The sequence below is a fragment of the Trichosurus vulpecula genome, chromosome 6 (assembly GCF_011100635.1).
Source record: "Trichosurus vulpecula isolate mTriVul1 chromosome 6, mTriVul1.pri, whole genome shotgun sequence".
NCBI lineage: Eukaryota > Metazoa > Chordata > Mammalia > Diprotodontia > Phalangeridae > Trichosurus > Trichosurus vulpecula.
The window spans coordinates 42837304-42860226 of record NC_050578.1 but is presented as its reverse complement, the minus strand read 5'-3'; the positions used below and the strand labels follow the sequence as shown (position 1 = coordinate 42860226).

The 22923-nt window shown below is 37.8% G+C and overlaps 1 protein-coding gene across 1 annotated transcript in view; it reads left to right on the top strand.

The window, feature by feature from the left end:
• Window positions 1-22923, top strand: part of ANK2 (ankyrin 2) — a 297680-nt gene that overhangs the window by 229538 nt on the left and 45219 nt on the right. Inside the window, exons 29-39 of the mRNA XM_036763028.1 lie at window positions 2994-3218; window positions 4903-5001; window positions 6025-6179; window positions 7449-7660; window positions 8069-8273; window positions 11457-11553; window positions 13047-13275; window positions 14154-14279; window positions 18240-18362; window positions 20334-20366; window positions 22515-22536. Of these exons, the coding sequence (XP_036618923.1) occupies window positions 2994-3218; window positions 4903-5001; window positions 6025-6179; window positions 7449-7660; window positions 8069-8273; window positions 11457-11553; window positions 13047-13275; window positions 14154-14279; window positions 18240-18362; window positions 20334-20366; window positions 22515-22536 (1526 nt within the window). The remainder of the gene's footprint in view (window positions 1-2993; window positions 3219-4902; window positions 5002-6024; window positions 6180-7448; window positions 7661-8068; window positions 8274-11456; window positions 11554-13046; window positions 13276-14153; window positions 14280-18239; window positions 18363-20333; window positions 20367-22514; window positions 22537-22923) is intronic.

The following is a 22923-nucleotide window of genomic DNA, read 5'->3' as shown; positions in this document are numbered from 1 at the left end:
GCCAAATTATTATGAGGATCAAATAGGATAATATTTATGAAGAGCTTAGCACAGTGCCTGGAACATGGTAGGTGCTTAATGAAAGTTCATTCCCTCCCCTGCTCCCATCCATGTGAAGATATTCAGAAGGCAGTTGGAAGCATAAAACTAGTGTTCAGGTGAGAGGCTAAGATGGGCAATATAGATTTGGAAGTTGCTATATAGAAATGGTGAATGAAGCCATGAGGATGGATAAGAATGCCAGGAGGCATAGTGCAGATGCAGAAGAGGAGAGCATATAGAAGAGCAAAGCTTTAGAGAACATCTACACTTAGAGGAAGGAGAATGAGTAAAGGACACCCAGGAAGATGAGTCAGAGAACTAGAGGGAGAATAAGGAGAAAGCAGTGTCAGGAAAGCATAGAATGTGAGATGGTGGGGGTAGGTGAGTAGACAGCCAGAAGTAGATAGTGGTCAACTATAAATGCCTCAGAACAATCAAGAAAAATGAAGACTGACAAAAAGCCATTGGATTTAACAATTAGAGAGAACAGGATTGTTGTATTTTATTTCAATATGTTTCTCATTTGTCTGGAAAGTAAAGGACTCCAGAAATGATGGTATCCTTGTGGGGGGCCTTAAAAATGAAAAACATGGAGTAGCTAGAAGGCAAAAGAATTTAGAAGAGAGTAATAATCCATCTAACACATTCCACTTAGGTAGGGTACAACTGTTAAATCATACAATTAACTTATGATCACAACTGTCTCAGAAAAGCATCAATATTGAACAAGGCTTGTAAGCACACCGAAACGGTTATTTCAAATGAGGGGATTAATCGCAACAGCAACTCTAATGGTAATAGATGATGAGACCCACAACATGAGAACAGAAAAAGCCTTAGCAATCACATAAGGGTGAGCAGCATTGTATGGCCATGGAGGATGCACTGGATGAAACATTAGTAAATCTTTATTATCACGGATATGCAAGGTTTTAATTTCATTACAAACCTCCACACAAATACTACAGCCAGAGATGGGGGGAAATGGCAAATTTTGGACACATGTTAAAATCTTTATCATTCTTGTTCATTCTTATGAATCATAGAGTCTTTTTAAAATTCAAATAACAAAAAAATTAATGTAAGGCTCGTGCTTAAGGGCTAATAATAGTAAGAGATGAAAAGCAGCCAACATTTTCTTATTGTTTTTTGATAAGGAAAAGAAACATCAACCCTTCAGGACTGAGCTATTGATTGTACTCCCCAGTTTACACCTCACACTAAAAATTTAGAGGGCTGGGAATGAATGAGTGAATGGTAGGTGGTAGGCTGGCTGCTGCATGTGTGGGAAGGACTGCCGCACTTCTTCATGGGGTCTCATTATGCATGATATGCTTCAGACTGGCACTCAGTGCCTCCTCATCCATTTTGCAACCAACAATGGGATTTCTGTTTGACAGCATGTGGAATGAGGTTTGTTTGTGTGTTTGGATATGAACTGGATGCTAACATTTCTTTTCTGGTATGCCCTGAAAGATAACATAAATGTATTGTGTTCATATCATATAATTTATGTTTATGACATTTCTTTCAGTTTAAAGTGTTGTCATGGATATATCTAGATGTGATGATTCTGCTGCAATTCTGCCATAATTAAGCTACTAGTTGAGCCTGTAATATCCCTACCACCTGCATTCTGATTTTTGCTTTCAAACAAACCTCTTAAAGATGCAATCAGAAACTATTTTTAAAGGCCAGGTTGTTTAAAGGATGACTGCTTTACCTGTATGTATATATGTAAGACCCTTGTTTAAGTGCTATCACTGAACAAATAGGAGAGGCCTTAATGTGTGAAACACATGGCAGAGAGATACAGGCAAAAACTAAGGATGGAATAAGGTGATATTGAAGAAGGTTACTTGCAGTAATGACCAGTGAATCTCTCCTCCTACAACTCCCCTCATAAAAGAAGCTAAATCCTTCCCACATGAGTGACAACTTGTTACTCCAGGTCTTTTCATGAAACATTAACAAGGCAAAAAGAAGGGGGATACTTTTGTTTCGGCCAGTCATTAGCCACTTAGCTTAGTCTGCTTTATGGGAAAACCTTACTGACAGCTAAATGAGCCCCAACTTTCTTGAATCCCTATTTCAAGAATATCATAATTATCCTAAAATATGTAATAGAAGGAATTAACTTTGAAATTGTTCCCCTCTTATCCTTTTTTTTCTCATAGTGGTTTGAATCAAGGAAGTAAATTCTGAAAGATATGAGAGTAAAGGCGATGACCTGAAGCAGGTTTAGATTTGAACCGATTAATAGAGTCAATTCAAAATTTGACATTCTACTTGATTTTGAAAACTTATCAGTAATGCTCATAAAAGTTGAGGCTGTTACAGAAGGCTGTGCATGCACTGTTTTGAGCCTAGAAACTCTGATTAATAGGAGATGATGAGTTGGACATGATTTAATTTTAGAAAATCAGATTGTATCAAAAACTACCTGTTAAACGTTAATAGATCATATGTCCCCAACGGACTACCCTCACATCCGATCTAAATGTGGTCTTTCAAAAGAGGCATCTTTAAACATATACCCACATATACACGTAAAGAGACAGGAATATTGGCAATAGACTTATTCATTTACAGCAGAATGAGAATACGCTCATATATGCTGGAGTTGTTTTGTATTACTCTCTTCCACTTCCTTCTCATCTAAAGTAGTCATTTTTTATTCCCAGCTGAAATTTTGATGTCAACACAATTAGTATAATTCCTTTTGTCAGTTCAAAGCATCCAGGATCGCAGGCATTGGTGCAATATAGGATTACTCATTAAGACAAATATTTGCTGCTATGTATCTAAGGGAAGAAGCAGGTGGTGTTTATTGTTCACATTTAGGAAGGAAGATATTTGGAAAAAATAAAGTATATGAAGAATAGTGAAACAGCAGAGTTAAACATATACCCAGTATTTTGCAAATACATCTAATCTGTTTCAATTTTTAGTTTCCTGGTTAGTTTTATGGTGGATGCCCGAGGTGGTGCTATGCGTGGCTGCAGACATAATGGACTCAGGATTATTATTCCACCTCGGAAATGTACTGCACCAACACGAGTCACTTGCCGACTAGTCAAACGCCATAGACTGGCCACAATGCCTCCAATGGTGGAAGGAGAAGGCCTAGCCAGTCGTCTCATTGAAGTTGGACCTTCTGGTGCTCAGTTCCTTGGGTAAGAGTTTTTAATGAATCTTTCTGTCAGTCATCAAAAACCTTACATGTTATAACTGAGATTCCAGAAATGAAACTAAAAATGGTATTGGGCCAGCTTGGAAGCAAACATTGGGCATACCATAACAAAGGTAGTAGCCCAGTAATGATTAACTTGGTTGTGAATGCCTTGTAATTTCAAGTAATCATTTATTACTTTTGGTTTAAATGGCAATTTTAAGGTTCATTATTTTTGTAATGGGTTGATTCAGTATCACAATTGTTGCTGGATTCGTAACATGAAATTCATGTTTTTGCTGGTGGTAAGTATTTTACATTTAAATCATACCTGTTTAATGCAAAAAGAACAAATCCAAAATTGTTGTTAAAGTCTGCTCTAGGTGTAACCCTGAATCACTGGACATGGACCTTCCAGGTGCAAAATTGCATTACCTTTGGATGAGGGTTCTTAACCTGAGGTCTGTGAGCATTAAAAAAAATAAATGGGTGTGGGGGCATAACTTGTGTGTTTTATTTTATGCATTTAAAGGCATTATTCTGAGAAGGGATCCATAATACAAAAAAGGTTAAGAACCTCTTCCTTAGGATTTCCAAATAACTGAGCCTTTGTGATTCAAACCATTCCCCATATCCTCACCCCCAATCAAAATTGCAACTTGGAGCCTTAGAATTACTATGGCAGTTTGTTTAGTCTTACTTTACAGGAATATTGGAAGATCAAGACTAACTACTGCCATGCTCATTTTAGCAATTTTGAACTGAAACCAGCACTTTTCCTATCTTTTGTTTATTTGTTCAGCTGCTATTATACGAAGTGGCATTATCCTAAGGTGCCAAAGAATGAATAGCAACTGCTGAAAACTGGCAAAAGAATGAAACCGGGGGAGAGGAAAAAGTTTCAAAATGTTTTGAAACGAATCAATTGTATTTAAGTCCTGTCATTACCTGTTAAAGCCTGAAACACTGGGAAGGAAGCCTAGGGACCCTGAGTCCCATTAGCTTAGCTTGATTGTTGCTGCACCCAGTGTATCCTGCTTGAGAACCCAACCAGTTCTGAAGCTTTGAGATTTGGTGCAGATCTCAAAGCATCAAACAACTTTCGTAACTGGAAATAGGTTTATCTGTATTTCCCAATTACAGAAGCCATTTTCCATGTCCCTTAAAAATAAACAAAAAAAAACACAACTGGCCAATTCTGGGTTCAGTCATACATTTCTCTAATGCTTAGGGTCATTCCTTGGTTGTTCTTTCTCCACACCAATCCCTTTTCTTCTCTCACACCCTCAGTTGGTTCCACCATTTTTTTTATATTGATCTCTTAGTCTGTCAAGAAATACCCATGAAAACTCATCTGAACCATCTCTACAGAGCCAGAGTTTTTATAGCATTCCTAACAGCTTGGTCTTCTCCCATGGGGTAAATTTTTTGGGGAGTGTCCTAGCAATGAAAATGGATAGCGACAGGTCTACCAAAACAGATGCTTTCCCACTACATTTTCACCTCCACTGTATGCCTGGGCTTCAGTTCACTAGGCCTTGTGAGTAGTGGAGGGGGCAGAACCAAAGGCAGTGTGAAACTTACTCCACTCTGTTGATCAGATGGTGATACTGGTTTCTGTGGAGGAAAAAAAAATACATCAAGCTTACTTATGTTCTTTCTTTCACTGCTGCTTTGGATGTACTCAGTAAACTTCACCTGCCAACGGCTCCTCCCCCACTTAATGAGGGAGAAAGCTTGGTCAGCCGAATCCTTCAGCTGGGGCCTCCTGGAACCAAATTCCTTGGGTAGGAGCGACTTAAAACAAATTGATGGTTGCTGGCCTTCCCATTCTTCTCTTTCTCCTGCAATATTATTTCTCTTTATGTCATTGTGCCCATGACATTGTCCCTCTATATGATTTAAATTCTGTATATCTACCTTTAGCGGGCCATTTCTGACTCTTGTGGTATGTGGTTATTTTTTGTTGTCGTGTTTTGAGTGATATGTTTTAATACCTTTTTGTCTTGAAGTTCTGTGAGTTTTTTTTTCGTTCAAGCATGAGATCTGCCTAGTTGTACTATGTGCCATTTATGATGTTGTTGGATTGAACGTAAAGTCTGTAGCAAAGCAACCTGGATTTGAATCAGAAGCCATAAGGAAACCTTGTGTGCTAAGAGAGCATAAAGTTTAAAAAAAAAGCCAATACTGTCTATGGGATAGTGCATCCAGTGGAAGTTAATGGTAATAGGCATATGACACAATTGGGCAGAGTTGATCATTCCCATTGGTTACTTTCATATTGTGGAGATATGCCTATTTTTTTTCCTTGAATGGAGAAAATACAAGCAATCCATGAATGCATGACTCTCCATAAATAATGAAATCTCACCACATCATACTATCTGTAGATAAATGCATCAACCTGTGAAGCATACAAGCCAGGCATTTTCCCTCTTAAACTACCATTTGTCCTTTCTCGTCTGCCACCCTGTACCTCGTTTCAAATGTTTTCAAGACAAGTAGAAATTGCAGAACTGCCCATGAATTTCTTTGATTAAATGTATGTTCCATATATTTCCCAAATGACGGGTCCAAGATGCCCACTTACATTCACAGTATAGCATCATTTGACTTAAGGCAACATCTGCCTGAGGCTTGGGAGGGTGGGTGAGGGCGGGGGTAGTTCCTCATGCTGAAAGCCGTCCTCCATGTGTCTGTCACTAGAAGGAGAGTCATTCCAGGTCTCTTTGGAACAGACAGAATAGAACTTCTTACTTTGCCTCTGGGGAGTTCCTACCTACGTTGAACTTGCTTTGTTGCTGTACCAGGCCTGTGATTGTGGAGATCCCTCATTTCGCGGCCCTTCGAGGAAAGGAGAGGGAACTGGTGATTCTTCGAAGTGAAAATGGGGACAGCTGGAAAGAACATTATTGTGAATACACAGAGGATGAATTGAATGAAATCCTCAATGGCATGGATGAAGGTAATGAGTTCTTGGAGTTTAAAAGAGAGGCAAAGATAAAAATATTAAAAGCAGTTTTTAATCTTTTTTTTTTCCAGTCTGACTCTTTGTGACCACACTTGGTGTTGTCTTGGCAAAGATACTGGAGTGATTTGCCATTTCCTTCCCCAGCTCATTTTACAGATGATGAAACTGAGATAAATAGGGTTTACTTTATTGAGTCCTGTTAGCTCAGTTTGATTGTTGCTGCACCCAGTGGTCCTGCTTTCTTTCTTCTGAAATATTATTTCTTTTTATGTCATTGTGCACATGACAATGTACCTCTATATGATTTAAATTCTATATATCTACCTTTAGCAAGCCATTTCGGACTCTTGTGGTATGTGGTTACTTTTTGTTGTCATGTTTTGAGTGATACATTTTAATATCTTTTTTTTCTTGTAGTTCTGTGATTTTTTTTCATTCAAGCATAAGATCTGCCTAGTTGTCACACAACTAGTAAATGCCTGAGGCCAGATATGAACCTGGGTCTTCCTGACTTCAGGCCTGGCATTCTATCTACTGTACTACCTAGCTGTCCTAAAGCAGTTTGGCCTCATTTAATTTCTTTTTTAATTAAATTTTCTTTATAAAAAAATAATAAGCATTTATTTTCTCTACCCTCCACTGCCCAGAAGGAGAAAAAAAAGTTTAGACAGATATGCACACATACAATCAAGGTAAAACAAATTCTCACATCGGTCATTTCCAAAAAATGTTATGTTTCATTGTGCGGATTTAGTTTGCTGTTAGGAGATCAATGCCATTCTTCATTGCTCATCAATTTTCCATGAATTAGACAGATCTACTTCATCATCTTAAAAAAAAGTTTGATTCTTATACTCCAAGACAAACTTTGCTCTGATGATACGCTACAAAACTTCAGTGTGGGGAGGAAAGTGCTAGATTTGGAGTTATGAAAGACCGGGATTTGAATTCTCTGGCTTTGACACTTACTAGCTAGGTGAACACGGGAAACTCATAATTTCCCAGGACCTTGATTTCCTCATTTGTAAAGTGAAATTTTTTAAAGGCATCACTCATAATTTTAAGGTCATCATTCTTTCCTTAAAGTATTCTGTTAGAAGCAGAAAGTTAAAATACGCATTAGGCTAGGGTGGAAAACGCCTTCTATTTTCATTTTGCCTGTGACTTCTGCTTACTTTAGATTATTCTCACAGGCCCAAATCCATTAGAATGTTTTCTCTAAGATATCCTTGCTGTGTAAAAATGGGTCATTTCTTGTCTCAGTGCTCGATAGCCCAGAAGATTTGGAAAAGAAGCGGATATGTCGCATCATCACCCGAGACTTCCCACAGTACTTTGCAGTGGTGTCCCGTATCAAGCAGGACAGCAATTTGATTGGACCAGAGGGAGGGGTGCTAAGCAGTACTGTGGTATCCCAAGTGCAGGCTGTCTTCCCTGAGGGAGCACTAACAAAGCGGATCCGTGTTGGTTTGCAGGTACATATGGCATTTGGGATGCCAACAATTCTGATGAATTTGAGTTTTGCTGTTGTTCCATCATTCGGTTGTGTCTGACTGTGCGTGACCCAATAGACCATAGCACACCAGGCCATTTTACCTTCTACTATCTCTTTTATGAATTTGGTTACATTAATAAAATCTGCAAAGATATTTGAGGTACACTCAATAATGTAAAGTTAATCACAAAGCTCTTTGAAAATATGAGTATTTATGTGAATTTGGGATAATGAACCTTTCTGTAAAAGTATTATTTCAGAAATCAATCAAACTAACATTAAGGAAGATCTGGAGGGTTAGGGTTTTTGTGGGGCATGTTGAGGCATGTCACACAATATGATTCAATGTTAAATTTTATTTTCAATGTTTTTCCCCCACTTTGGAAAGGCCCAACCTATGCACAGTGAACTCATTAGGAAGATCCTGGGCAACAAAGCTACTTTCAGCCCAATAGTCACTTTGGAACCTCGAAGAAGAAAATTCCACAAGCCAATCACTATGACAATTCCTGTCCCCAAAGCCTCCAGTGACGGCATGCTGAATGGTTTTGGGGGTGACACACCTACTTTAAGGTTACTATGCAGCATAACAGGTGAGTTATAGAGCTGTCTCCACTGACTTTATTCTAGATGCATGAGAATGCTGACTCAGCTTGTCTTATACTATTTAAATAATAATAGCTTACAAATATTTAGTACCTGTTATGCATCAGGCACTATGCAAAGTGCTTAATAATTATTATCAAATCTGATCCTCACAACAACTCTGGCAGGTAGATACCAAATGAAAGAACTATAGAAACATGGACTAAAGAAATTTTAATTAGTGATCACCTGGCGATGGTTTTCTTTTATATCTTAGAAGGGAAAAAAGTAATTACAATGATCTGTTGCTCAACTTTTTAAGCCAAACTTTCCAATTCAGAATCTTTCCCATTTTTAGATGTGTCTATAAGAATAATAATTTTAACAGAATTAATTTTTTTAGTGTTAAAGGTCATTAATGATTGCAGTTTCCACTTTTCACTTTAAATTTTGTTATGTGAACCCTATATTGATCTAGATATAGACAAGTGTCAGACCAGCTTGGTAAGAAAATAGCCTGTATTCATATAACACTAACTCATTTGGAAGAAAAAAAATCAGGCAAATAACTCTGTGGTATTTGAGGGTTCCATTCCTGGATGGATGGGATAGTTAATCTAGTGGTACAGATTATAATCCATCTATCCCTTTTTATCTGTCTTAAGTATAAGCCTCTTGCATATGCAATCAGGAATGCCAGAAAACGGTAATTTGCCTAAGTGTTATGTCTTTTATATTTGTGTATATCAACCAATGAATCAACATTCAGTGACTGCTAAGTACCAAGCATTGGCCAGGGAGCTGCAGATAGAAATACAAGAATGAAGCTCAAAGAACTTACTCTCTACTGGGGAGGATAGGACATATACACAGATGAGTAAATTAAAGATTTATAGTAAAATAAACATATAGCAATGGAGTTATTAACAACTAGGGTAAACAGGACAGATTTCTTGAAGGAGATGGAATATGGGCCTTGAAGGGACCTAGAGGTCAGGAGGAAGACCATTTCAAGCATGGGGGATAGACAGCTTTTATAATGGAACAGAGCTGAGAAATGGAATGGAATGTATGAGCAACAGAAAATAGGCCAGTTTGGCCAGAACACAGAATGTATAGAAGGGAGTCATGTATATCTGTCTGGAAAGAGCTTGTGAAAAGTTTCTAATGCCAAACAGAGGAGTTTGTATTTTGTATGAAAGGCAGTGGGAAACCACTGAATCTTCTTGAGCAGAGAAATGACATGATCAGACCTGAAATTTAAGAATATTAATTTGTCAGTTAAGTGAAGGATGGTTTAGAGACAGGTGAAAAGGGTGGCATGGAGACCATTTGGGAAGCTGTTGTAATAGTCCAGTTAAGAGGTGATGAGGGAGTGAATTAGAGTGGTTGTGGTATGAATAGAGAGAGGGGGACTGGGGTGAGAAGGTGAAATCACCAAGTCTATAGCAGTTGGCTGTAAAGATTGATTGGATATGAAGAGTCAAGAATGACTCCAAGATTGAAAATCTGGGTGATTAGAAGAATAAAGGTGCCACTGACAGAAATTGGGAACTTCATAGGAGGAGTATGTTTGGGAGGAAAGAGAATGAATTCTATTTTAGACTTGTTGAATTTGAGGTACCTGTGGGACATCAAGACAGAGACGTCAGGCAGTTGGAGATAGAGACTAAAGTATGATCTGAAGATTTGTGAGTCATCTCTGTACAGATGAAAGTTGCATCCATGAGAACTGGTGAGATTATCAAAAGAATACAAAGAGTAAAGAGAGGAGAGCCCAGGGTAGGACTTCAGGATATGTCCATGAGCAGGAGGCAAGTCATGAATGGTGATCCTGTAAAATGGAGACCAGAATGGTCTGATAGGAAAGGAATCACAAGAAAGCAGTGCCATGAAAACCCAGAGAGGAGACAGTAATCAAAAGGAAGAGGTGGTGTTGTACATTGCTGAGATGTCAAGAAGGAGGACTGAGAAAAGGCAAATGAAAAAAATTATTTTATTGTCCTTCCAGTTCATTATTAAATGTCTTCAGGATGCTCTGTCTTAACTTAGGTTCTTGCCAAACTTTCTATAAACATATTTTTCCAGGCAATACTGTTTATAATCCTCCACCACCTTCTCCATATACTTTTTAAGATAGTTTCATATTCAAAATAGGAGTTGCTTTGGCAAGGAAATTATGTTTGACTTACATCAATTATACTTCCTTAGGAAATGAGGAGAGTCTGTTGTTTTATCCTTTTCAGATTTGGGACAGCAGCAGAACATTTAAGTAGGTCAGGTTGGAATTGCTTTTGGTGCATTTTTTCATTTTTATTACTGATTTTGATTATTTTCTAACAAGTCATTGCTAATTGGCAATGACTTCCATATTCTTAATTGTCTGATTCCTGGTTGTTTTTTTAAAGCATCTTTTTTGTAATGTTATTTAGGGCTTTCCTTTTTAGTACTTCCTAAATATCTGCTTGATATGTAGGAGTACAGCTTATATATAAACACATTAAAATGTTTCCCTCATTAGAATGCATGCTTCTTCAAGTAAGGGATCATATTTTTGCCTTTCTTTGTATACTCAACCCCTTAGCACGGTGTTCAGAACAAAGTAAGTAAGCACTTAATGCTTGCTGATGATTAAGAAGACCATAGAATGCTTTGGCACGGTATACACACAGCAAGACGTCTTGTCAGCATTCTGGAAACTCTGGTTTTCATTTCTGCTCAAGAAGGTCCTTCTCCCAGTTTTCTCATATTTACTCAAAATGCTCAGCAAGGTTAATTATGCTACCGGTTATTTAATAGGAAAAGAGTTATAAATGTTTATATATTATTTATGCTGATGTAAAATTAATAGTTTCCATGTTGGCCAGGGATTTGTTTAATTTAGAAAATGTACATGATTCAAATATAGTTTTCAGGGGGTAACAATTATTGTTTAAGCCAAACTATTAAGTAGAAAACTGATACCACAATGACCCTTGGCATGTAACTATCTCAGCCCTCTGTTAACTGAAGGAGCATGGGCTGCCTTGTTTTCATTGTCCTTTTGTGAGGGGAGGGGGTTAGGGTAATGAATCCAAGCATGAGATCATCTCTTACAGTCCTGTGGATGGAGCATTTCCTGATCTTTAATTTTTCTGTGTGTGTGTGTGTGTGTGTGTGTGTGTGTGTGTGTGCAATTGCTATTATTTCAGGTGGAACAACTCCAGCACAGTGGGAAGATATCACAGGGACCACACCACTCACATTTGTCAATGAATGTGTTTCCTTTACGACTAATGTGTCTGCCAGGTATGGTGATAAACAGGAAGTCCCTGCTCCTGACTTTGTTTTATTCCATTCTCTCTGAGAAAAAGGCTAGATATTTTCTTATATACTGTGGGTTTAGTTTAATACCTTAAACTAGATTTGGCAGGAGAATTAATACTGATAACATAATAAAAAATGTGCCCCATAAGAGTCCAATATAAGGAAAATGGATAGCTTCCCATTCTGCCTTACGATTTGAGAAGCGGTCAGCTGGTTTTTCCAACGGCTCACAGGTCTTAAGCGTGAGTTTCCTGCTGTCAGCGCAACGACCGACGTTGCTTAAAACAATAAAAGTATGTGAGTGAATATCCTATGAATGATAACTCACAATTTTAAAACAAAAGATGGAGGGCCTTCAAAGGATTGTTCTTGTACACAACAGTTGATTTGTACAACAGAAGGAACTGCAGGAGTATAAGGGAGTTGTTGAATCGCATCCAATTCTTTCTTATCTCATTTTGGGGTATGTCCAGAGATATGATTTATTGCTGTTCAGTCATTTCAGTTGTATCCTATTCTTCACGACCCCATTTTGGGGTTTTTCTTGGCAAAGGTGGTGGAGTGGCTTGCCATTTCCTTCTCCAGCTCATTTTTACAGATGAGGAAACTGAGGCAAACAGGGTTAAGTGACTTGCCCAGGGTCACATAGCTAGGAAGTGTCTGAGGCCAGATTGTACTCAGAAAGATGAGTCTTCCTGATTCTAGGTCTGGCACTAAATCTACTGTAACACCTGCCTGCCCAGTGTAAGGGACTTATATTTCATTAAAAGCAACTAATTACCTGTATGAGTATGTGTGTGTATATATATATTTGTATATATATATATATGTGTCCCTTATATATACATATAACATTTATATAGCACTTTTCAGGGGTGCAAAGTACTTTGCATACCTGAGTCTCATAATACCCTTGGGGAGTAAACTCATTTCACAGAGAAGGACCTAGAGTTGCACAACCAGTAAGCATCTGTGGTGGGATTTGGACTCAGGCCATCCTGCACTGTATCTCCCACACCAATGAACTATCTTTTACCTCCTCTGTATAACTAAGGGGGAATAGCAGCTAATCCCAACAGTGTCTTCCACCACTTTAAAATTCTTTGATCCCTGATAGTGATCGATGAGTCGAGGAGACACAAGTTACGGAGGAGAAAATGCAGTTTTTTATTTACCATAGATTGGTGTTAGGGGTAAGATAAATTTGATCTTTGTAGGCAAAACATTTTCTGAGAACTGACCAAAGAAAAAGGTCAAGGTTACAAAGGTCTTTTTTAAAACTCTTGCAGCGTTCTTAATGGTACAAGCTTTCAAATGGTTTGTGAAGGAAGTCCCTTTCACCCAAAAGGACAACTGAAATATTCAAAAGCTTTCCCTTAACGATGTGATCGTATTTCATCCATCCCCACCCAATGTTTATTGCACACCTCCCAAGGGTGAAGTACTTATTAGTTTTATGTTCTTTCCTTCTTTAGGTTCTGGTTGATAGACTGTCGACAAATCCAGGAATCTGTTACTTTCGCTTCCCAAGTGTATAGAGAGATTATCTGTGTACCCTATATGGCCAAATTTGTAGTGTTTGCCAAATCACAGGATCCCATCGAAGCACGGTTACGATGCTTCTGCATGACTGATGACAAAGTGGACAAGACTCTAGAACAACAGGAGAACTTTGCAGAGGTCGCCAGGAGCAGGGATGTGGAGGTACTGGATGCATCCCTTAAATCTATGCCACCTAAATAGACTGAAAGCAGAATTAAAATAGAGATGACTCCAGACCAGATGACAACATAAAATAACTACAGCTTCACCAGTCAGTACTGCGGTTCACTTTATCTGCTGGTTTGGATGGTTACAGGCCTATCTATTGTTGGGCATCAGTGGCTCCAAAAGTCAGATGAGCTTTTATAGTCAATACTCTTATGAAGTAAACATGATTTTAGTAGATGTTGGGGTCATGGGGCCCTACATGGAGAAAAGTGCTGTCTTTGTAAAATTTTTACAAAATTATGCCTCTAAAGGCATCTCCATTGGGACAAGTAGTGAATCATGACCTACAGAATTAAGTTATTGTTTTTAACTTTTCAAATTGCTAAGAACTTTATGTTGAATTTAGAAATGCAGTATTCATTTTTTTAACCAATAAACCTTTTTTCTATAGTTTAGCACTATAGCTTATCTGTCTAGTAGCATAATCTGAGTCTTGATGTTGCCGAAGTAACTCAATTTAGTCATTTTAGCTGCACTAATAAGAAAGCTTTATTCATTTCTTTTTAAAATCCTGGTTATCTTTATAATATTCTTCTATAGTAGATCTAAAAGCAAGGAATAGCACATTTGCAGAGAACTCAAATGCCTCTCATCATTTGAAACTTCCAACTAGTCATAAAAGGGGTAGGTAACACTAGATATCTTGCATCATACTAATTGACATTATTATGGACAATTTAAAAGTCATGGTAGGTGCACATGCTCTGGGAGCATTCAATTCCGGTGAATGCCCAGTTATATCTACACCAAATAAAATTGCACTTATCTTAACATGTTGTTTCTCCACCTCTTTCCCTCCAATTCTCCCATAGGTATTAGAAGGAAAACCTATCTACGTGGACTGCTTTGGGAATCTGGTACCACTGACAAAGAGTGGTCAACATCACATATTCAGTTTTTTTGCCTTCAAAGAAAACAGACTTCCACTGTTTGTCAAGGTAATGTCATAAATGCTAATGTAGTTGTAAACTTAAGGTAGTTCACAGCAGTGGGACGTGGTGTATCTTCATTTTCACGTTATGGCACTTTTCCTATAGTCACAGAATAAGTTTAAGCAAATTTTTATTTATTTATAGGCAACTTCCATTGCTTTTTGAACTAAAATGATATGACTTAAGGGGACTCTATTTTTTTTAAATTAGAGTTATTAGGGAAGTGAATAAGCCTTTCATATAGTGCCTACTATGTGCCTTATAAATATCTAATTTAGTCTTCATAATCCTGCGAAGTAGGGGCTGTTATTATGCCCATTTTTCATTTGAGGAAGCTGAGGCAAATAAGCTAAGACGTTTGCTCCAGGGCACACAGTTCTTTGGTGTCTGAGGCTGCATTTGAACTCACAGAGCTGAGCCTGGGATCTGTTGTATCACCTAGCCACCTAGTGATTAAATTTCACAATTAAGCATTGTTAGATTTTGATTTTCCAAAACGTGCATGATTGAACAGATCTTTTAGTTTCAGTCTTTTGGATAGAAGAGAGGTGCCAATGTCAATGATGAATGTCTCATACCTTTTCACATCCAGTGACTCTTAACTCCTGTAGATCATCTTCCAGATCTAATTTTCTACCCTCATGTCAAAGTTTCAAACAAACACAACCCTGCCCTTTGAAAAGCCTGTTCTATAGGCAACAAACTTCTTTCATCCTCAATATTTTCTTCTTTAACTCCTTCCCTCTACTAACAATTACTCAAACCTGGCTCCTACCCAGATAACACAACCTCACTGGCTACCCTTTCCTCATTCTCCTCAGAACACTGGAACAGGTGGGAAGAGTCTGAATATTCCTTGCTCCCCATTGCCACTTCCATGTTCTCTCCCTCCTTCCATCATTCCTTAACCTTTCTTCCTTTGAGGTTCCTAATAGTCATGTCTTCTACCCAATCAAAATCTTAGTAGCTATTGTCTGTAGATGCCCAGGTTCTTCGTTTATCATAGAGTTTGGTTCATGAATCATCATTTTTCTCTCCTCCCCAAACTTCACCCTCATAATAGACTTCAGCTGATATATTAACTTTTTCTCAAACCCCCTAAGTGCTAGATTTCTTAACCTACTCACTTCCCATGTGCTATTTCTCCACCACACACAAAGATGGCCATACCCTTAACCTTGTCATCACCCACAATTGTACCATTAAGGAATTCCAAAGTCTACTGATCTGACCATAATCCATTGGCTTGTCACTTCTCCCTTCCCTTACAAAATGTTACTCTTTGTTCACACCATGACCTCCAATCCATTAACCCCTCAATTCTCTTCTAGGTCATCTCCCCAGTAGTATCCACTCTTTCCCCCACTTGACATCTTAGTAAACCAATTTGACTCTACACTGTCCTCATGAATCCCCAGCCCCCTCATCATTTACTCTCACATTTATCAGAGGTGGAGAAAAATCACACAACCATTCTGACAGGGTCCAGTAAAGATTTGGATTACACAACTTCGACTGGGCCCTTACTGCTGCTGCTGGGAAATCTTGCTATGCCTCTTTTATCAACTCATCTGCCATTCTTCCAAATCTTTATCCCTCCTACAACTTCCCCCACCCTCTCAGCTGAGAACCTTGGCTCCTATTTTATAGAAAATATTGAGACCCTTCACTCTGAACTGAACTCCCTCTTCTCCTCTCTCTCAAGTGCCTTCTGGCACTCTCTCTTCTGTATCACATGATGAAGTGGCCTTACCCCTTACCAAGGCTAACCCTTGCATCACTTGTTCAAGAGATTCCATTCTGTCTTGTCTCATTTAACAGATTGCTTCCTCTAGCATCCTATATCACTTCTCTCCTTTGTAGCTGAACTCTTCAAAAGGCCATCTACCATACACGTGTCCAGTTTTCAACATTATCATCCCACTGAAACGTTTCTCTCTAGTTACCCATGATCCCTTTGTCATCAAATCCAATTGTCTGTTTTCAAATTGCTAAGAACCTGGGATATGTACCTTATGTTTGAACTTCAGCCTCTCAGCAGCCTTTGACACTCTCTTCTCTCTAGGTTTTTGGGATACCACATTCTCCTCCCACCTATTAGACCACTCCTTCTCAGTCTTCTTTGCCGATTCCTCTTCCAAATCACACCCTCTAACTATAGGTGTCTCACAAGGTTCTGTCCTGGGCCCTCTTCTCTTCTCCCTCTATGGTACACTTGGTGATCTCATCAGCCTGCACGGATTTAATTATTATCTCTAGGGTGATAATTCTCAAATTTCACATTTTCAACTACCTGTCAGACACCTTAAACTGGACTCATTATTTTCCCACTAAAACCTACTCCTTTCCAAACTTCTTTATTATTTTCAAGTGCACCATGATCCTCCCAGTCACTCAGGCTGAACTCCTCACTATTTCTCACCACCATCACCTCCATCTAGACTGTTGCCAGGGCCTGCTGATTTTACCTTTGCGACACCTCTCCAATATGACTCCCTCTCTCCCTCGACATTGCCTCCAGTCTAAGGCAGGCCTTCATCACCTCACACTTGGATTACTGCAATAGGGGCTAGTGGGTCTCGCCTGCTTCAAGTCTCCACAGATACTCAAACTCCAGTGGTGCACTAACATCTCCATGTTCAAATACAAAAATGCTCTATTTGGCATTCAAAGCCCTTCATAACCTCTCACTCTCCTACTTTTCCAGTATTTTTATGCTTCACTCCCCAACACATTCTCTTCTATCCAGTGACACTGGCCTCCTGGTTGTTCCATAAACAAGACACTCCATCTCTCAACTCCAGACATTTTCTGTGGCTATTCCCCATGCCTGGAATGTTCTGCCTACTGACTTCCCTGGCTTTCATTAAGTCCCAGCTAAAATCCCACCTTCTACAGGAAGCCTTCCCTAACCCCTCTGCTAATATTTGTCTACCCACCTCCAGGAAACTCTCCTTCCTCGGTGAGTTCAGTACCTGGCTCGTAATCTTTTTCTTTGGCCCCCATACATGCAGGTTAATTCTTTTACACCTTCCTAACCGATTATTTGTCCCACTCTTTACAGTGGCTTTCCAAACCCTCTTTCTACCTTCCCATCTGAGAACCTTGCCTCATATTCCACAGAAAAAAATTGAGACCAATTGCCAAAAGTTTCCCCATCTCACAAAAAGCAGAAGCCTTCCTTTACTCATCTCTCCAAGGTGGCACTTAGCACAGGGCTTGGTGCATAGAAGGTGCTTAAGAAACGTTTCTTGACTTACTGATCCAAGGCATAGCTAAGACAGCCAAGTTTCCAAATCTTTTGGATTCAAAAATTGCATATTAAAACCACAGACTAGAAAGGAAACATCATTTCCCCTTACTTCTGTCTTTCTCCTTCACCATTTTCCTTATTTTACAATTCAGTCCCATAAGCTAGATGGTCATTTCCAGTGAGGTAAATTTAAGTACAAATTGCTCCCTTTCATTATAGATCATTTACTTTTAAAAGATGCTTTCTTACAGATAATTAAAATCTTCATCAAAACCTACAACATGTCGTGTCTAAATCATAGAGCTCTGATTCTTGGCTGTATACAGATATTCTGAGTAAAGATGTATCTGTGTGTATTTATATGTTTGCACATGTGTGTATATTATATATATCATGTGTATATCATGTATGTATAATATATCATGCATGTATCACACATATACAGAATATAAAATACATAATGTATATGATACATCATGTGTGTACACACATGTATATATACACATACCCATATATAATATATACATATAAAATACATATAATATACATATAATATGCATTTTGGCAAGTGTATACAGATACATAAAAAGAAGATTCTTTGCCACCAAACTTGGCATTCCACACTTTCCCCTCCTAATGGTTTTGGATAATCTCTAATAAAAACAAAATAGGTCTAAACTTCAAACTCTGTTTCTATGCTCTCCCTCTTTCAGGTACGGGATACAACTCAGGAACCTTGTGGAAGACTTTCCTTTATGAAGGAGCCCAAATCAACAAGAGGATTAGTGCATCAAGCAATCTGCAACTTAAATATCACACTGCCACTTTATACTAAGGTACCATCTAATATATTGCAGCACAAACTCAATTACTATGGGACTAGATTCTCTTCAACTTTTTGGGGGAAGACAAAGGCGACCTAGTTGTGACCACACAGAGTTGATTATTTATAATTCCCAGTAGCATTTCTAGTTCTCAACCTAAGAGGGGAAAAGTAGCAGCCACTTTTATTTGATCTTTTGCCAGAGGAAATAACTGAATTAAAAAGGGAACGATTTCTCAAAATTGTTGTGAGCGCTGAAAAGGGGAAAAATTATGGTACCAATAATTTAGCATTTTTTAACTGATAACAAAGTAACTGCCGTTCTCTATATTACTGTGTTTCCTTCATTTTGAAACTAGAACAATTTACTCTGACCCAGCAAGATATCATCAGATTCCATTTTCCAAATAGAACATCTAGGTGGTACAGTGGATGGAGCACCAGCCCTGGAGTCAGGAGGACCTCAGTTCAAATTCAGCTTCAAATATTTACTAGCTGTGTGACCCTGGGCAAGTCACTTAACCCTGATTGCCTCAAAAAAATAAAAAGAAAAAAATAAATGGAACATTTGCAGGAATATTATAGATTTTAAAGTCAGAGAAATTCCATGATACTTTCATCTCATCATGGAAAGAATTGCATGTTTAATGTTGAGTATGTATGTAATATGTATGTATATACACATGCATATATAACATAATGTTAGTCACCTAAAAGAATTTTTCAGCTCTACTTTAATATGGGGGAGAGGCTCAGGTTCTCTGGTTTCTCCTCAAATGACACAAGATCTTTCAGACGGCTGCCTATTTTTGAAGTTCTCCCTTTTTAAATTCTTCAGAGTTGCAGTCTCGGTTAAATTCAAATAGTTATTGGCAGTGCTCATTAAGACCAGATTCCTTTTAACCACAAAGGTATATTTAGGGTAGTCCCACCAGCACTGGGAAGTACAGGAGGGTATGAAAATAAGGATGGGGGAGTATGTGCGGAGTTAGAACAGGGCTCTGTTATCTGGCAAACTTTGAGACTTGTGTATTCTTGTTAATTCAATAATACATTTAATATATAGCCACTATGTATAGATGATATGAATTTGGACAATTAGAATGTAATAAAATATACTTTGTGTCATTAAAACATCATTTAATCTTTTTTGTGAATTGCCTTATGAATTTTTTTTAATAATTCATAAGGCAATTCACCCTCTTTTTTAGACTTGGAATTACCTTAATGAATTTCTATCATTACTCTGTATTATTTAGTAGAGAGTCCCAATATATAGAATATCAGAGAGTTTACTGTGCTTGTACAATGTTTTGTTTTGTTTTTTTTTTTTTTTTGGCAAAAGACGTCTCTGACATGTAATCCTAACCAATACCCTAATGCTTTGGAATTGCTTACTAATCAGTACATTAGACAAGATGGGAAATCTATCAAATGTCATTTTTTTCCAGTCTGTTAATGTACTTCTTTACTGAAGTAGCAATGGTTAATTGAAGTAAGTTAAAACTAATGTTCTTATGCTAAATTGTTTTCAGCATGTGCCTATAGAGCATTGTAACATATATTTATAATCTCATAATCCATCTCTAGTGAGCAGAATGTGTCATGGTCAAAAATATTTATACATGGAATCACAATGAAAAACCATACTAAGTATACATGATACAATATATAATTATCATTTTTTATTACTACTGTGCTCTGCATTATGTCAGCTTGCATAAGTCAGGCATTGAAATCTACAGTCAGCCTAGCAGTTACCTACAATTTTGGTCTTTTGTCCTGAATCTACAGATTTCAACGTTTAAGTCAATCCTCTTGAATTTTTCTGCCTGTCTTTTGATTGTAAAAAGTATGCTCTCTGAATACCTGCCTGTTAGCATTTGGCAGCAGGGTATTTTCCTCTTCTTTATATCTAAATAGTCTCTGCTTTTCCTGCTGTTTTGTTTTCTCCTCCTTTTGCATGGCATCTTGGGGCTGCAAGGAGTCAGAATCAGATCAAGAACAGGAGGAAGAGGTAATTTTGGGGCTGTGTCACTTGCTAATGGCTGTTCTCAGTGTTCTAATCACTAACGAGTGGGACCTTGCATGCATATGAAGCAGTTGTTCTTGATAAGCCCAAAAGTATAATGCATGTTTCTGTTTCTCTGACACTGAATTGAAAAGATTCTCTTAGAGGCTTACTTTCTCTAATAGTTTTCTTAAGGGAGTTTACATTTGTTTTGCTGGCCATCAACTAGGCTGAAAATTGTGGGTTCACTTTAAGTGACCTACTTCATATTATTCAATGAAAGGTCCATTCCTTGTGGATCTTTTGTCTTTATTTCAAGAAGGGGTTCAACAGCCTTGTTTTTGAACAGGAAACAATATAAAATTTAAAAGACCCGAAAGTGCATCATGCCTTTGTAGTGGAAGAAGGGTGTAAGGTAAAGATTGCTACTTCCAACCACAAAATCATCTGGTGCCCAGTTTGGAAAGAGAAATGTGTTTTAGGAATGGCTGAGGCAGAAGAACTCAGACTCTCAGCTACTGATCCTTCCCCACCCTTAAGACAAGCTCATGAAATGTGGAAAATGCCCAGCTTCAGAGGGTGGTGAGATTTCCAACAAAATTAATGCCATGTACAATATATAACTACTGATTTAGGCATTAGAGGTAATTAAACACCTTTGTAACAAAAATGGAGCCAACCAAAAGAAATTCCTGCATTAGCCATGTCCAAAACTGAAAGTCTTATTCTGCATACAATTCCTTAAGAGCCTTTAATTATTATTTTCCCCATCTAATCTAGCATTCTGTTTCTAGTAGGAATCAAGAAGTGTGATATTTAAGTTACTGATGTTTCAAAGGATGTTTTTTAAAAAATAGAACATCGGTTATAGAAAGATGGATGTTTAACTATACCAACTAAATACTAAATTGGGTTCTTTATTTTGAAATTCAGCTTCTTTCAGTTTTTAAAATAAGTACATTTAGGGGCAGCTGGGTGAGTAGAGCACTTGCCCTGGAGTCAGGAGGACCTGAGTTCAAATCTGACCTCAGACACTTGACACATTTACTAGCTGTGTGACCTTGGGCAAGTCACTTAACCCGAATCCCCCCTGCTCTGAATTCCACTTAGAATGGACTGATGTAATAGGAAGGGTGATGATTAAATAAATGGCATTTGTTAGCTATATAAAATCACATATACTGAATATAAAAAAAAACTGAATTCTTTGTTTCCACTGAAATTCAACCTTAACCAAATCTATGAGACATGGAAGTATACCGTTCTGTGAAATAACACTCATATTTCCTATTGGAAAAAATACTGGAAACCGATGCAAAATAATATACAAATGACAATTTTGGTGTGTAAAAATAGGGAATTGTTTTTAACAAATCCTTTCATCTGGGTGAAAGGGGAAGGTATCAAGAGTGATTAAAGGCAGTCTGTGGAAATCATGAGTCAGCATGGCAATTGGCTTCAGATTCAAGAACTTCAGATTCAAGATTGCTTGACCCCAAGCAAGTCACACAATATACAAAACAACTAAGATACAGACCTTCAAAAGTAAAGAATTTCTTCTTCTGGGAGGTCTTCATGCCAAAGAAATCATAGGTCTGAAACAAACAAAATGAAATCACATTATTAAAAAACCTAGACCTTTCTGATTTCATTGTAATGAAAACAGCAAGCAAAACAAAACAATGATAAAAAATCCCAACAGATTATCACCCTTGGCATTCTTCCTTTTCCTTACCTTTTATTCAACAAATTAACCTTCAGGCTCTAGTGCCAAGTTGAACTCTTCCCTAACTTTCCCCCCATAAAATTTACTTCTAACAACTGGAATTCTCTGGGTCCAATGCTTCCTTCCTTGCCCTACCTTCTTTGGAAAGGCTCTGAATAGGATTTAAGCTTCACCACCCTCCCAATACTCAACTCTTGGTGCAGAATATAGAGAAATTGTTTCAACTCTGATGAGCAAGAATAAGAAAGATTGTCCACAAACCCAGACCATCAGCCCTGAGAGTGAGAATCAGCTATGTAGTCGTTCCTTAAACCCATGCTGATCCTCATTAGTATATAGTATGTGGGTAACAGGCTATTGTGCACACCAGGGGCTTTGAAACAAGGCACTGTTTGTAACCATTTCAATTTATGTATGTTTTCTTTCAGATCGATATGACATCAGAAAAAAGTAAGATTTTAAATAAAGTTGAGTTTGTATGAAAGCTGGCTATGAATTTTTTTAAAAAAAGCATGAGAGAAAAATGCAAGCTAGTTGCCATTACTAACAATGATAATAACTTTATTATGATAATTATATTATCATTATTAAGCATTAATTTATACTTACAAATGCAGCTTTCCAGTTAAATTACAAACATATCTAATCAGTGAGCTAATTAACAATAAAATATGATGATTCCTCATTTAAGCATTCACTTTTCCTTTGACATCCCTGATAACCCTGCTATGCTCTTATGCTTGTTTAGAATCCCATCCCACCATTTTATGTTTTGTCTTTTATTGCTATAAGTCAGACACTTGATTTTTGGTGAAAAGACAGTATCACTTTTTAAGT